Consider the following 13,212-nt stretch of genomic DNA (forward strand, 5'->3'; position numbering starts at 1 on the left):
AAAGATAGCCTTCCAAAAGCTGTTACCTGTCTGGTTAAGTGGTGTGTGAGCTGAGAAGGGCAGGAATGCAGAGCCTTTGTAGAGTTCCAGTGGAGCCCAGCTGGGCTGTAAGAAAACAGAAGTGCATGGCGGGAGGGGGTGGGGGGTGAAATGCCTCTGGCTCCTAAGATGTGATTTTTCTTTTCCTCCCCCTTCTTTTCCTCCCCACTGTTAATCGTCCTTTGGTATGCATTTGTTAATCATTTTGCAAAAATTGTGGTACTGGGATAAATACAAAGATACAGTGTGTGTGTGTGTGTGTGTGTGTGTGTGTGTGTGTGTGTGTGTGTGTATCCTGGTCTGAGGGAAGACACTTCTAATTTAAGAACTCAGATCCACAATCCTTTAATCTCTTGTTGTTCGGAGGCATGATGTAGTTGGCTTCAGTTACTGGCGGGTAACTGATGTGAGAGGTGTTTGTCCACGTTGGTGATCATCAGAACACAGGAATTGTCTATAACCTAGACATGACTGTCTCTTAGGAGTCACCTGGCCTGTACTGTCACTTCAGATCTGTCCTTCAGGGTCATCATTTGTCCCTTGGGTAAATGTAGCAAACTGCTTACTGGCCACACACAGAGCAGCTAGGCTGTTGTGTTTCCTTGTAACACTATAGCATCTCTCATAAATATTCAAACAAAACAAACACAGCAGCATGTTTGGGGAGGGGGAGGATCCAAGGGCAGAAACATTTTATTAGAAGATAAAAGTAGTTAATTCGATATCTGAGGATATACGCAGAATACATATGAGCCAGTAAGCACCTCTGTGTATTGGAGTCTGTGTAGGAGTTTAAAATCTGCAGTATGGAAGGTTGCCTACCTCCTCTGGCTGTGAAAATTCAGGGAGGGGAGAGAAGAGAGAAAACGATTAGATATTCAGACTGCAGTGCCTGTGAGCATAGTAAGTGTCTGTTTGACCAATAGTACCCAGGGTGGAATGGGGTTGACTGTGGAGAGTTAGATGGAAACTTGGGAGATGGAGGCAAAGAGGAAAAAGTGGAAAAGAGGGTGCATCTGGGCCCTGGTGTGGGGTGCTGATGAGGACAGAAGGAAAGGTAAGACTGTTTCCACAGCCTAGGAGGTGGGGAGCTTCATCCCAGGCCTCTGGGGGATGTGAGAGAGTCTTGGAAACACCGTGTCCCCCACACTTGCATTGTTATCTGAAGGGCCGAGGGAAGAGGCCTGTGTAGGCTCAGGCTCATCCCAAGCAAATAGGCATTAAAACAAATTATCTTATTATGCTGTTAGCTTCAAATCACCTCATAGGCGTGATAGAAATTGCTGTGTTAAAGATGCTCTGAGGATGCTGGTTTTCATAACCACAGTTGAAGGCTTTCAGTGGAATGTGAATTGAAAAGTGTCTGATCCTTTTCGATCATTGAATTTAAGGCATCTACAGAACAGCAGAATCCAGTCTTGGGTTTAGTTACATGAACATAAACCTTTATTGAAACTTTATCTCAAGATAAATATTATCATTTTGTTTCATTTTATTGTGTGCCTATGTGTATATGTGTGTGTGTGTGTGAATTTGTCAGATGTGGCCTTTTTAAAGACAAGTAGCCTTGGGGAGATTTAAAATCCCAAATAATTTGAAATCTAATTTACTGAAATATAGGAATTAGACCATTCTGTAGTTATTGCTTAGCATTTATGAATATAAGACCACAGGGTTTAACTGTTTTCCAAAGAAATGCTCACACATTATGATTTTAGACATTTGCCTGCAGACAATTTTTTTAGCTCTTGTTTAAAGCCCAGCACAAATGTATTCCTGTGTAATTCTGCTTCCTGAAATGAGCTGTGTCTGTCGAGCAGCCCAAGGTTACCCAGGGCGCCCTCAACTGGGTGTCAGTGCTGGACACCCCTTTAAAAGTTCTGCTAAAGTTGTGCGATTCACTTGCACACAAGCTTGTAAACCAGGAAGTGAACTTGAAAACATCTGACCTCCAAAGAGCTAGCTCGTTTTAATGTGGGGCTTGTGGAGAACCCTGGCCTGAGCCAGAAGGTAAAAGGCAAGAAGCTTTCAGACCGTGGGTTGCATTTGAGTGCATGAAAGAATGGAAGCGGTGGGGAGCCGCTCAGTGAAGTGTGCGTTTTTCGCCTTACCCACAGTGGTGCCTATTGTCCTGTTTCCCAATTGAATGATGTCATGTTTCATTTAAGGCCCTCAGTGATGCTGAAGTCTGTGGTCTGTGCACGAGGGGGAAAAGGCAGCCAGAAAGTTGCAAATCAGGTTTTTTTTGTAAAGCCTTTGTGTGTTGGGTTTGAGAGATAAAAGCTGACTCACGCAATATTGCACTGGAAGAGGCGGCAGAGACTAGTAAAGGCTTCTTGTTTTACCTGACTGAGTGCCCAGTGCCGCCACTGCACCAGCGGGAGGCAGACGGCATGTTCGACCTCCGGCGGAGGACAGGTAGGTGCTGGTGGAAGTGTTCCCAGGAAACTGATGCCAAGACCCGCTTACTCCTTCCCTCTCCCGAGCAGCTGAAGCTGCAGCAGCCGCAGAAGCGGGAGAAACCCTCACATGGAGTTTTCTTTACAACACAGTGCAAGGACAGATGCTCGGCTCTGGGCAGCACACATGTCCCGCCGCAAACGCCATGCCCCGAAGTTATCTGACAATGGAATTCATCCCAATTACCGCCACACCACCCCCTCGTCCATATTAACTGGTTTTTTGTCTTGTTTGAGTTTCGCAGGACTTTGGTCTCTCCTTAAAGTTAGTTTGAACACTAGAGGCTGGTGTTCTTGGCTCCGAGGAGGAATTTCCAAGTGTGCCTTGAATGCTCCGCACTTTAATTTCTTTTCTTATTAAGGTTCTGGCAGCCGAGCTGGGGGGACAGAATGAATGTTTGCAGGCTTCACGCTTAGCAGTTGCAGCGATACAACTTCGGCTCAGACTCACAGCAGCTGAAATGGACTAGGGAAATGCAGTTCATGTTTGAGTGTTTTATGGGTAGAAAGTACTTTTGTTAAGAAATGACTAGGATGGAGAGGAAGCTTGACTTTTTATTCCATGTTGCTGTCTACTGGAGTCTAACTTTTTATCGTCTTATTGAGTGTCACAGCTTTGTGATGTTGACATTTTTAAGCGTGTATAGACTTAACTTTAATTTATTACATATTGTATGTGAAAATCAAATTGTTTTCATTTGAAATGTTTACATATTTGATTCAGAGGGGGGTTGCGGTTTTAATGTCCTTAAGTAATTTGGAGAGATTTTGAACGCTACACAGTTGTTAAAGAAGAGAGATTTTTTTTTAGATAAACAGGGGAAGGAGAAAAGATCCATCTCTACTTGGGAAAAAATCATGCTAATATTTTACAATATATCCTTTTTGTAGCAGTCAGTTAGACTCTGAAATTCAAAACTGAGATCACATTGCTCATATTTATTAGCCGTTCATCTTTCCTTGGCCATGTATTCTGAATATACAGTTTCCTCTACCTTTATGGACATAGGAGAGCCTGACATTGAATGGTTTTACATTGTGTCTTCCAGAGATTTTATTTATTCTGACCTCTATTGTTAGGCATTTCAATTCCCCTTCCTCCCTTTTCATGAAGAAAGTGTTTAATGTGCTTTGGGGAGGGATTTATTTACTCTGAGTGTTATTGCTAGCCCTTTGGAATTCTTTCCTTTTTCCTCCTTTCTCTTTAAGAAAATGTTACTTGGCTTTGTGCCTCCTTCACGACTGTGCGGAGGTGGTTGAGACAGAGCGTGCTCCATCCAGATGAGGCTCATGTGTGTAACTGTTGGTCACTGACTGCTTGAGTCCAGTGGTTTCATGCTAACAGGAAATGTGCTTGTCTGCCTATGGCAAAGACAGTGATAAACTTTACTGACAAAATCCTGGCATCCGTGCCGTACAGGACATTGTTAGTGTGAGGTTGGCACGTGTGCCTGACTGTTGTTAGAAATGGGCAGTGTGGATGTGAGCTAGTGACCTGATGGTTACTTCAGGGTTGAAGGCCATCTGGTCCAGCTACCTCATTTTCAGGGGATGAAACCAACAGTCATGGTCAACTAAGATGTCATTGAACCAGAGCAAACACACGCATGCTCAGACTGAAAGAAAATATCATGTCATGATTTAATTTCTGCTCTACCCCTTGATCTCTGTCTGTATATGTAGTGGAGGATAGATGCACACACGCATATGTACATGCACGCACACACATACAGCACATACCACCACACCTGCACATACAATATAGTCCTGTTGGGTACAGATACCAAGTGATCTAGACAAGTAGCTAGGCTGTGTTCTTAATTTTCTCATCTCTAACCTTCTTTCTGCTCTGTAATTTACCAATCCCTGCTGAATATAATTACCTAACCTCTCTGAGGTCGCTTTAGTTCTTATTTTCTTGTTATAAAATCTTCTAAATATGATGAAACCACAAACTTTAAGGATTTTAACATCAGACATTAAAGATAGTTTTGATGTAGATTTAAATTATGGACAGTGGATCTGCTTGGGTAATCTTGCTGCAACTCAGATCACTCCCAAACCTCAGTGGCTAAAAGCAAGGATAATTATATATAACCTCTCAGGGTTCCTGTGAGCTGGGAATTGTAGTGGCATTTCATTTGTATTTTAATAAATACAGCTTGCCTAAAGATCAGAGAGTAAAACAGCTCACTGGTTAACCTTACAGACCAGGCAGTGGTGACACACACCTTTAATTCCAGTAGCCACACTAGTTACCATAGAAACCAGGTGGTAGTGATGCACACCTTTAATCCTAGCCCTAGAGAGGGATATAAGACAGGAGGGGACAGCTCTCAGATACAGTCTCATTCTGAGATTCCTGGAGGCCCAATCGCCATTCCAGACTGAGGTAGAGATAAGAGCCAATGGCTGGTTGTTTTGCTTTTCTGACCTTCAGGTTGAACTCCAATATCTGTCTTTAGGTTTTTATTAATCGTGCTACATTTGGGAGACACTCTGACATGTGGTTCTGATTTGGCTTCTGTCAGATTACTGTATCATCTGTCATGACACAGATGCACGAGCTGATGGCTGCTCACTCCAGAGGCTCGGACCAGAAGCAGGGCTTGTGAGCATCCCTAGGCTGCTCAGCATGTCTGCTGCTTGCTGCCCCCAGCATGGCAGCTCCAGGGAGTAAGACTTGTTCCATGCTGGCAAACATTTCCAGGTATCTACAAGATATCATTCACATAAGAAATCCAAAGTAGGCCAGGCGGTGGTGGCACACGCCTTTAATCCCAGCACTCGGGAGGCAGAGGCAGGCGGATCTCTGTGAGTTTGAGGCTAGCCTGGTCTACAAGAGCTAGTGCCAGGTCAGGAACCAAAAGCTACGGAGAAACCCTGTCTCGAAAATTAAAAAAAAAAAAGAAAGAAATCCAAAGTAGTCAAACTCACAGCAGAGAAGAGTAAAAGGGTGGTTACGGGGCTGAGCAGAAAGACATGCTGTATAGTACGGCTCACAGATCCAGCTTCTCAGTTATGCAAGATGGAAAGAACATCTCAGGCCTATCGGCAATAATACTGTTGGATGCTTCAAAATTTGTCAAGAGGGTAGATTTATTTTTAAGGGAAAGGGGGTTATTTGGATCACAATGCCAATAGGTCATCATTATGGGGAAGTTGGGGTGTCTGGAACTTGGTGATTAATAAAATATAATAATATGGAAGGCATGGAGATCTTTGGGCAGTAGTTCTTCCAAGGAACTGGGTGTAGTACTGGATTTTGAGCACAGCAGTGAGCAGAAACTGGTGTGCTGGCCCCTCCTCTACCGCTGTAGTGTTTTTGCCTTATAGCAGTTTCCTTGGGAACTGTAGGTTGGCAAACCCTCAAGGCCCCACCTTGTGCGTGCACACCAGGTGACATGAAATCAGGGAAGCTGTATATTAAAGTTGGCTCAAGACAAGTTAGAGGCAGCAAGTAGTGCTCTCAATTCTGATGGTGGCATTCCCACAAAGAGAAGTTAGCATAATGGCTGTCTGAAGGACAAATAAAGGGAAGCCAAGGGATGGGGTTGCTTCCCCTACAAAGACTCATTGGGAGTGAAATGGAAGTCCTGCCTCTTCATTAAGAATGGTGTACAGATGCTATACTATGGCTAACAACCTCTAGTTGTCAGACTCAGCAAGCCATCAAGACCCTTGCAAGTGCTACCTTCTACTCCAGCTACCTCCAGGCTCACCAAAGATGAGTGTGGCTATGACCCCAACGTAGGCAGACCTGGCTAGTTTCATGGTAGTAATGGTCAGAAGATCTAGACGTGAGGATCCATGAGCCAATGTTTGGTGAGGCGTTCTCCAAAGCTGTCTAACGTTAGTCCTCGACTTGGGGCTTGGGAAGATAATGATGCTCTAGGAAGGATAGCAGAGCAGCATACAAATATTAATCTCTCACCCAAAGCAGAATGAAAAGGTTCCTGGCAGAGTTTTCTCTCTGGCTCAGTTTGCTGTGGAAAACCAGCCACTCTACCTTCCCTCTGCATTTGTAAGAGAGTTCACCCCTCCTTTCCCCTGACAATAGTCATGTGCGTGTCTCACTTATCATCCCATTCACTACTATTTAAAAAAAAACCACGGATACATAGGTAAATTTAAGCCTTTTAATCATAATTTCACATTATGTGTATATGTGTGTCTGTGGAGGGTTATGTGCATGTGTGTGCAGGTGCCCTCTGTGGCCAAAAGAAGGCATCAGATCTCCTGGAGCTGAACTTACAGTGGTTGTGAGCTGGCCAGTGTGGGTGCTGGGAATCAAACTTGGGTCTCTGTATGAACAGTACGTGTTCTTAACCACCAAGTCATCATCTCTCCAGTCCTAAATTTACAGACTGAAATGTAATTGTCTAAATGATCTTCATATAAACTTTCTTTAATAAAAATATACCCTCCCAAGCTGTACATAGGATTTAAAATTTGCTGGTAGCAACATTTTAAAAGGTAAAACAAAACCGGTAAAATTTTAATGTGATATTAAAATTATCTCACTATTCAAAAATACTATGTCTAAAAACAATCAAAAAATTAATGAAGTATTTGATAGTTTTGTCTCATATTGTTATTTAAAAATGGCATTTATTCTACACACACTGCCCACCTCAGTTCTGGAACTTCTCCAATGCTCCTTGGTCCCACATAGTTAGTAACTACTATGTTGAGAAGCATAGTTTGATAAATGTTAATCATCGGAGATTTTCATTAGAAAGAAGAGGTCAGACAGTAGAAATCTCCAGTAATTTTGAGGGCAGTGAGAGCAAGACTAGACAGTTTTTATGAGGCATGTTGTTTTATATGAGAAAACTATAATTACCTTCTAAGCCATGAGTCAACATAAAAAATGTTACTCATTAACAAGGATAGCCTCGCATCACTCACGTGCCATTATATGGCCTGATTTGAAATGTCTGATTTCTGTCTTTGGTAGTTTCAGAAGGTATTTGTTCAAGTAAGCTTGGCTGAATACTACAGACACCAAATATCTGCACGTTTCTGTTTTAAACAATATTTAACTGGCAGATACCGAATAGGCTGGTCTCAGGGGCTTCCAGGGCCAGGTATAGCAGGATCCTTAGATCAGGGCCCACTCACGTTTCTGTTTAAGATTGACCCAGAAGGAGTTGTCTGTGGACCTGGCTGTCATATGCCATCTTGCCCATCTTTGAAGATACCCCAAAGGTGTGCCCATCTATAGCAGCATGGCTTAGACTCTAAAACCAAATTCTTCTTCCTTCATCTCCCAGTCTTAGAGTGAAAATAAACAGAGAAAAGAGGTGGTGGGGAAGGAATGGGTCTCTCTGTAGTCGCTCATCCCATTGATTTAGTACCAAGTGCCCGATAATGATGCTAAAGACCATTTCCTAGACCAGAGAGAAGACTGACATTTGCCTAGTCAGGAAGCAGGAACTTGCTCTGGAAACCAGCCTGTCTCCCTCTGTGGGGGTCGATTGTTTGATCTAAGCCTTTCCAGGTGTCCTGGCCTTGGGTAGTGAGCATATTCAATTTACATTGATCCTAAATCAATGTTGGACCTTTGGGATCTTAAAGGATGCTTATTTCCCAAGAAAGTGGCCATTCCCTACAGTGGGACAAAAATCAGGATCACAGTTATGATGGAAGCCACTGACAGCTTGCAGAGATTCTTCTGCCTGTACCTTCTGTCTCACTAGAGGGGCATCAGGGATACAGACACACGCTACTGTGTCAAGTTTTGTGTGGGCGCAGTGGTTCAAACTCAGCCCCTCACACTCAGAGCCGTCTCCCCAGCCTATCACATTCTAGGTTACCATACCAGCACATACCAGCAGTTCTGAGTGCTGGCAGCTGCATTCTACAACAGGCAGATCTGAATGCATGGCCACTTCTTGGATCTTTGCCACACTCAAACTGGATCAAGCCTTTTAGGTCAAGTGTATTTTAACTACAAACCAATCCATGTTTTATGGGCTATAAAGTTGTTACAGAGCAAGCAGAAAGCATATTTCAAAGGCACTAAAACTCCGTAGCAAATTCATACCATGTGGTGGTGGCCTGAGTGTCTTTGTTTCCTATGTGTTTCTTACTCTCCCTGGTTGTCAATAAGAGTGAGGGTCTTCGTGTTGCGTTCACAGTTCTAACGTTTGTTTCACAGACTGGCACTGATACTTTCTGTGCATATAGCCTAGGAAAAAGATGAGGTTCTGAAGGACTTACAGTCCAAAAATAGGGACCAGCTGTTTGATGTTTATTATAAAATCCAAATAAGTTTACATTCCTATTAAAATGACCGTAAGTGGTGGTGCACGCCTTTCATCCCAGCACTCAGGAGGCAGAGGCAAGTGGATCTCTAAGTTCCAGGCCAACCTGGTCTACAGAGTGAGTTCCAGGACAGCCAGTGCTACACAGAGAAACTTTGTCTCAGGGAAATACCATGGACCAATATTCTTAATACATCTGTCATACTATAATCTTTCCAGCATAATCTTCCCATTTCAAACAAAACCTCTAAGGATGAATTTTGGTAGTAAGGTGAAGCCAATTTCATCATTGACCAAATCCCTTATCGTAAGGTACAATCTCAATATTATGGAGGTGAGGGGATACTGATCCTGCCTTGACAGCTGAAAAAAACTGGAATCTTGCATGTCTCATAAGAATAATTTTGGAAGGTTTAAATTCAGCTATGGCCTTTTTGAACCCAAGATAATCTTCCTCCACCACAGCTATTGTCACCTCCCCACTTGGCAGATGGTCTCACCTTGCGCTTTCTCATAAATGCCAACAACCCAGCTAGGCTTAATTTTCCTCGTCACTTAGTTCCTAATTTAAAACCGCTGTTTTATGACTTGGCGTATGGACTGCTGGAGTTGTTCCAATAGCTCCTGGATGTTGTGACTTAATCGATACTACAAAAGCTGTGCTTGTCTGTTTGTCTTAGGCAGGTAGGGTTCCTGTGACATAAATTTATGTATTTATTTATTAGAGAGAGAGAGAGAGAAGATGAGCAAATGGGCATTATAGAAAGAACTACACAGGGAGATGCTATATAAGCACTTTGAAGGCCTCTTCTGGGCCAGCTCAGATGTGGAACAGCTGGCAGGAGTCAGCTCTCTCCCTCCCTCTTGTGATCCTGGGGATCAAGGTGAGGTGGTCAAGCTCTGTGTGAAGGAAGTGTCTTTACCAGCTGAGCCATCCTGCAGGCCTGCAATGACAGTTTTTAAGAAGGGCTTTAGGTAAAGGCTAAGGTGAAAGATGAGTTTGAGGTAGAATGCGGGTCTTTTTATTTCAGCCTGGTTTTCACGCCCTCCTATTAGACAGAGAGTGAGCCCACACCGCTCTGTGTTCAGTGCTGTGTGTGAGTGAGCCGTGCATCAGCCAGTGTCACTTCATGTCACTTCAACTGGGTCTCCATGCTCCAGACCCCTTGCTTAGAAACGGTAGAATTATAAAGGAAGACTAAAGCAACGTTTCTCAAGATTCTGTAAAAATTAGTCTCCCTTCTCGGCACGCTAGAACCATTTGTTGTGTTGATTAAAGTTGCCTGTTCTTTGTGCCCTGACCGCTGAGCCTTTCCACCCACCAATCTGGACCCATCTGTGTATGTGATTCAGTGCAGGTGCTCACATTTAGAAACAGCACCCAGTGTCCTGCTTCACACAGTTTGGGGTATCTGGGCTCGTTCTGTGATCTGTTAAGTTGCCGAATCAAGGAGAGAAGGCCTAGGGCAGAGCCTGCGGCTGCCCTTCCAGCTGGCTCAGAGGATGCTCTGAACGGCTCATCCTCCTTTTCCCAGCCTGCCTTTCCGAGCTCACTTGCCGCCTCTTGTTAATGATGCTCCACACCTGGGGTGGGGTTTGACCTCCTTTCCTCCTCCTGTTCAGAGGGTGCTCACTGACCTTTCTTCTTTCTTTTCTATCTTTCTGCGACGGAAGCAGATGGGCATCGCCGGCTGCAACCGAAAGGGCCGCCAGCTGTAACTCAAGTCCCTGATCCAAGGACCACAGCTGAAGTTTCCCAGTCCCCAGAACCAAAGGCCATGGAGTTTTCTGACAGTGACCGACCCATCAGCTTCAGCTCCACCTCATCTTCGGCCTCCTCCAGGGACAGCCATGGCTCCATTGGCAGCAGAATGACTTTGGTTTCAAATAGCCACTTGGGCTTATTTCGCCAGGATAAGGAAGCTGGAGCCATAAAGCTGGAGCTGATTCCAGCACGGCCATTCTCCAGCAGCGAGCTGCAGAGGGACACCCCTTCCGGGCCACCGAACATGGATGGGGTCAGCGAGAGGCAGCCCAGGATCCAGTGGAGAGTGGACACAAATGGGGCACCCCAAACCACTGCAGACTCGGACACCAGCCCCAAGCTCCTCTATGTGGATCGAGTGGTACAGGAAATCCTGGAAACTGAGAGGACCTATGTGCAAGACCTAAAGAGCATCGTGGAGGTAAGGCAGACTCTGAAGGCTTTTAAGGTTGTCAAGCAGGAGAAACAGGCTTGCAAAATAATAGAGGAAAGCAAAGGGCCTTGTTTGGGGTGGGGGATATGTCTTCTATGATGCCAGAGGAGAATAGTAAAGCAAATTCTTAAGAGAAACCGAGTACTGTCACCTGGTCAATGGAGTAGTTAACAGTTGCATAGCAAATCAACTGTGTGTCGAGGGCAATGGTGGTGACGCTGCATATATTCAACCAGCGTACTGTCTGCTAAGTTCCACACCTGGGACCTCAGGGCCCCTCTCCGCTAGTGGAGCAGGTAATAATGGGGACAGAGGGTGCCCCAAGCTTCTTCGTGAGTAGATGCTAGATGTCTCTGAACACAACTGTTCTTACCTGAATCGCAATTCTCCATGTATGTTTAGAAGTTTCTGAAACTATTGCTACCTGGATCCTTGTCCCTCCCTGAGAGGCTGTGACTTCTGTGTCCTGGAGTGTAGGGCCTGCGGGGTGGAACTGACCCTTAGCTGATCATATATATATATATATGTATATATATACACCGCCCTAACAGAGAGCTGGACTCTCTGTTGCTTGGTGTTTGGGGAGGGAGTAAATGGAGGAGAGAAAAGTCCTGGATCTTGTCTTGTTTTGCTTTCCTGTCCACATTTATAATGAACATTTTGCATAATTTGCATAAGTCATTACCATATTAATTCTTTACACAAATTATTCAATGGGAGCTTAGCTCACCTTATGTGCCAGATCAGATCCCCTGAAAATTCAGTTATTATTTGACTATGAGTTATAGATCAGTTCCCAGGGGTAAAGATTAAGTAGAGCTCAGATATTAGCTCATTCTTAAAAATATTAGTACTTCTAGGGTAAATCTGTTCATTGCAAAGCCACTCGTGTTGCTGCCTAGTGGTGCACCAAATACCCTTTCTCTCTCTCTGTCTCTCTCTCTGTCTCTCTCTGTGTCTCTCTCTGTCTCTCTCTCTGTCTCTCTCTGTCTCTCTCTGTCTCTCTCTCTCTCTCTCTGTCTCTCTGTGTCTCTCTGTCTCTCTCTCTGTCTCTCTCTCTCTGTCTCTCTCTCTGTCTCTCTCTCTGTCTCTCTCTCTCTCTGTCTCTCTCTCTGTATAACTAAAGTCTGTTTTAGATACTTTTTTTCCTGCCCTTGAACTCCTAGACCCCCTTCCCGCACTCCCCAAGGTCTGGGACTCACAGGTGTGCACCACACCAGCTACTGTTTGACTTTCTATCTAAGCATTGTGGGATGCTTGCTGACGAGCACATTCTCCACCTAGTGCACACACGCTTACAGCTTTAGAAAAGGAAATTTAAAAGCGTGATTGTGTGGTGAGTTCCACGGATGACAGAGCCCGACACTGTATCCTAAAAGCAGTTATGACATCACTCCCCGTAAAAACAGAAAGCTAGCTGATGTTCAACCAAAACAATATGTGGCACCAAACAGACCAGAGTGGCTCAGTTTCTCACTTTCCACCATGATGTCACTTGTGCTTCAGAAGAAACACCTGTGAAACGGCCAACAGTTTTACAACCTCTCAGAAACTTAACGTTAGTAAAGTTGTTATTGGTTGGTGCTTGGTTTGGTTTTTCCTTATCGTTTTCTTAGTAACTTTTCAAATCAAACCTCATCAAAATTCATCTACTAAGGAAGAAACCTTGAGTTACTCAACTGTTCTTCCGTGAAGACTCTCTCTCGGTTTTGTTTTGTCAAGGCTACTTGATAAAATTTGGGTGAGAAGAAATAAGATATGAATGAGAGACACCAGATAGGGAGAGGTGGTTTTTCCTACCCATGCTTCAGCCCATCGGTACTGGTTGAAGCCGTCCAAGTTGTTCCTACCTTCCCCGGGCAGATGCATTAACGCTCTGTCCACAGAGGCTGGCCAGCTTGAGTCCATGCTGACATGTTAACCCACGCCACAGAGACAGGACGAGACGGGAAAGAGCCTCAGCGTTCTGAGTCCAACTTAGCTTTTGTTTTACTCTGCTTTCCTATCAAGCAGTAGCATTTCCAATCAAATGAATTTTTCTGTCAGGGACACATTTTAACTATATACATTATGAACAGAATCTCCACGGCTCAAGCTGAGTTTTTGTCACTAGGGTTTATGAACAGTGAGGTTTTGTGAACGTCATTGATACAGACACTGTATCTTCAGATACAGACACATAAGAGACAGAATGCAGTTTGCCTTGTCCCGGCGGCTAGCTGCTTTCCAAGAAGAGAACCTTGAAAC

At 44.3% G+C, this 13,212-nt stretch overlaps 1 protein-coding gene across 5 annotated transcripts in view; it reads left to right on the forward strand.

Moving 5' to 3' along the window:
• Window positions 1-13,212, forward strand: part of Plekhg1 (pleckstrin homology and RhoGEF domain containing G1) — a 216,957-nt gene that overhangs the window by 121,221 nt on the left and 82,524 nt on the right. For 4 of the 5 annotated variants that reach the window (XM_075949674.1, XM_075949703.1, XM_075949686.1 and 1 more), the window contains one exon: window positions 10,445-10,953. In XM_075949674.1, coding sequence (XP_075805789.1) covers window positions 10,546-10,953 — 408 coding nt within the window. In that variant the 5' untranslated portion in view covers window positions 10,445-10,545. Of the gene's footprint in view, window positions 1-10,441; window positions 10,954-13,212 lie in introns of all 5 variants that reach the window. The other variant, XM_075949680.1, reaches the window with a different exon arrangement.

The sequence above is a fragment of the Microtus pennsylvanicus genome, chromosome 1, assembly GCF_037038515.1.
Source record: "Microtus pennsylvanicus isolate mMicPen1 chromosome 1, mMicPen1.hap1, whole genome shotgun sequence".
In the NCBI taxonomy this organism is placed as follows: Eukaryota; Metazoa; Chordata; class Mammalia; order Rodentia; family Cricetidae; genus Microtus; species Microtus pennsylvanicus.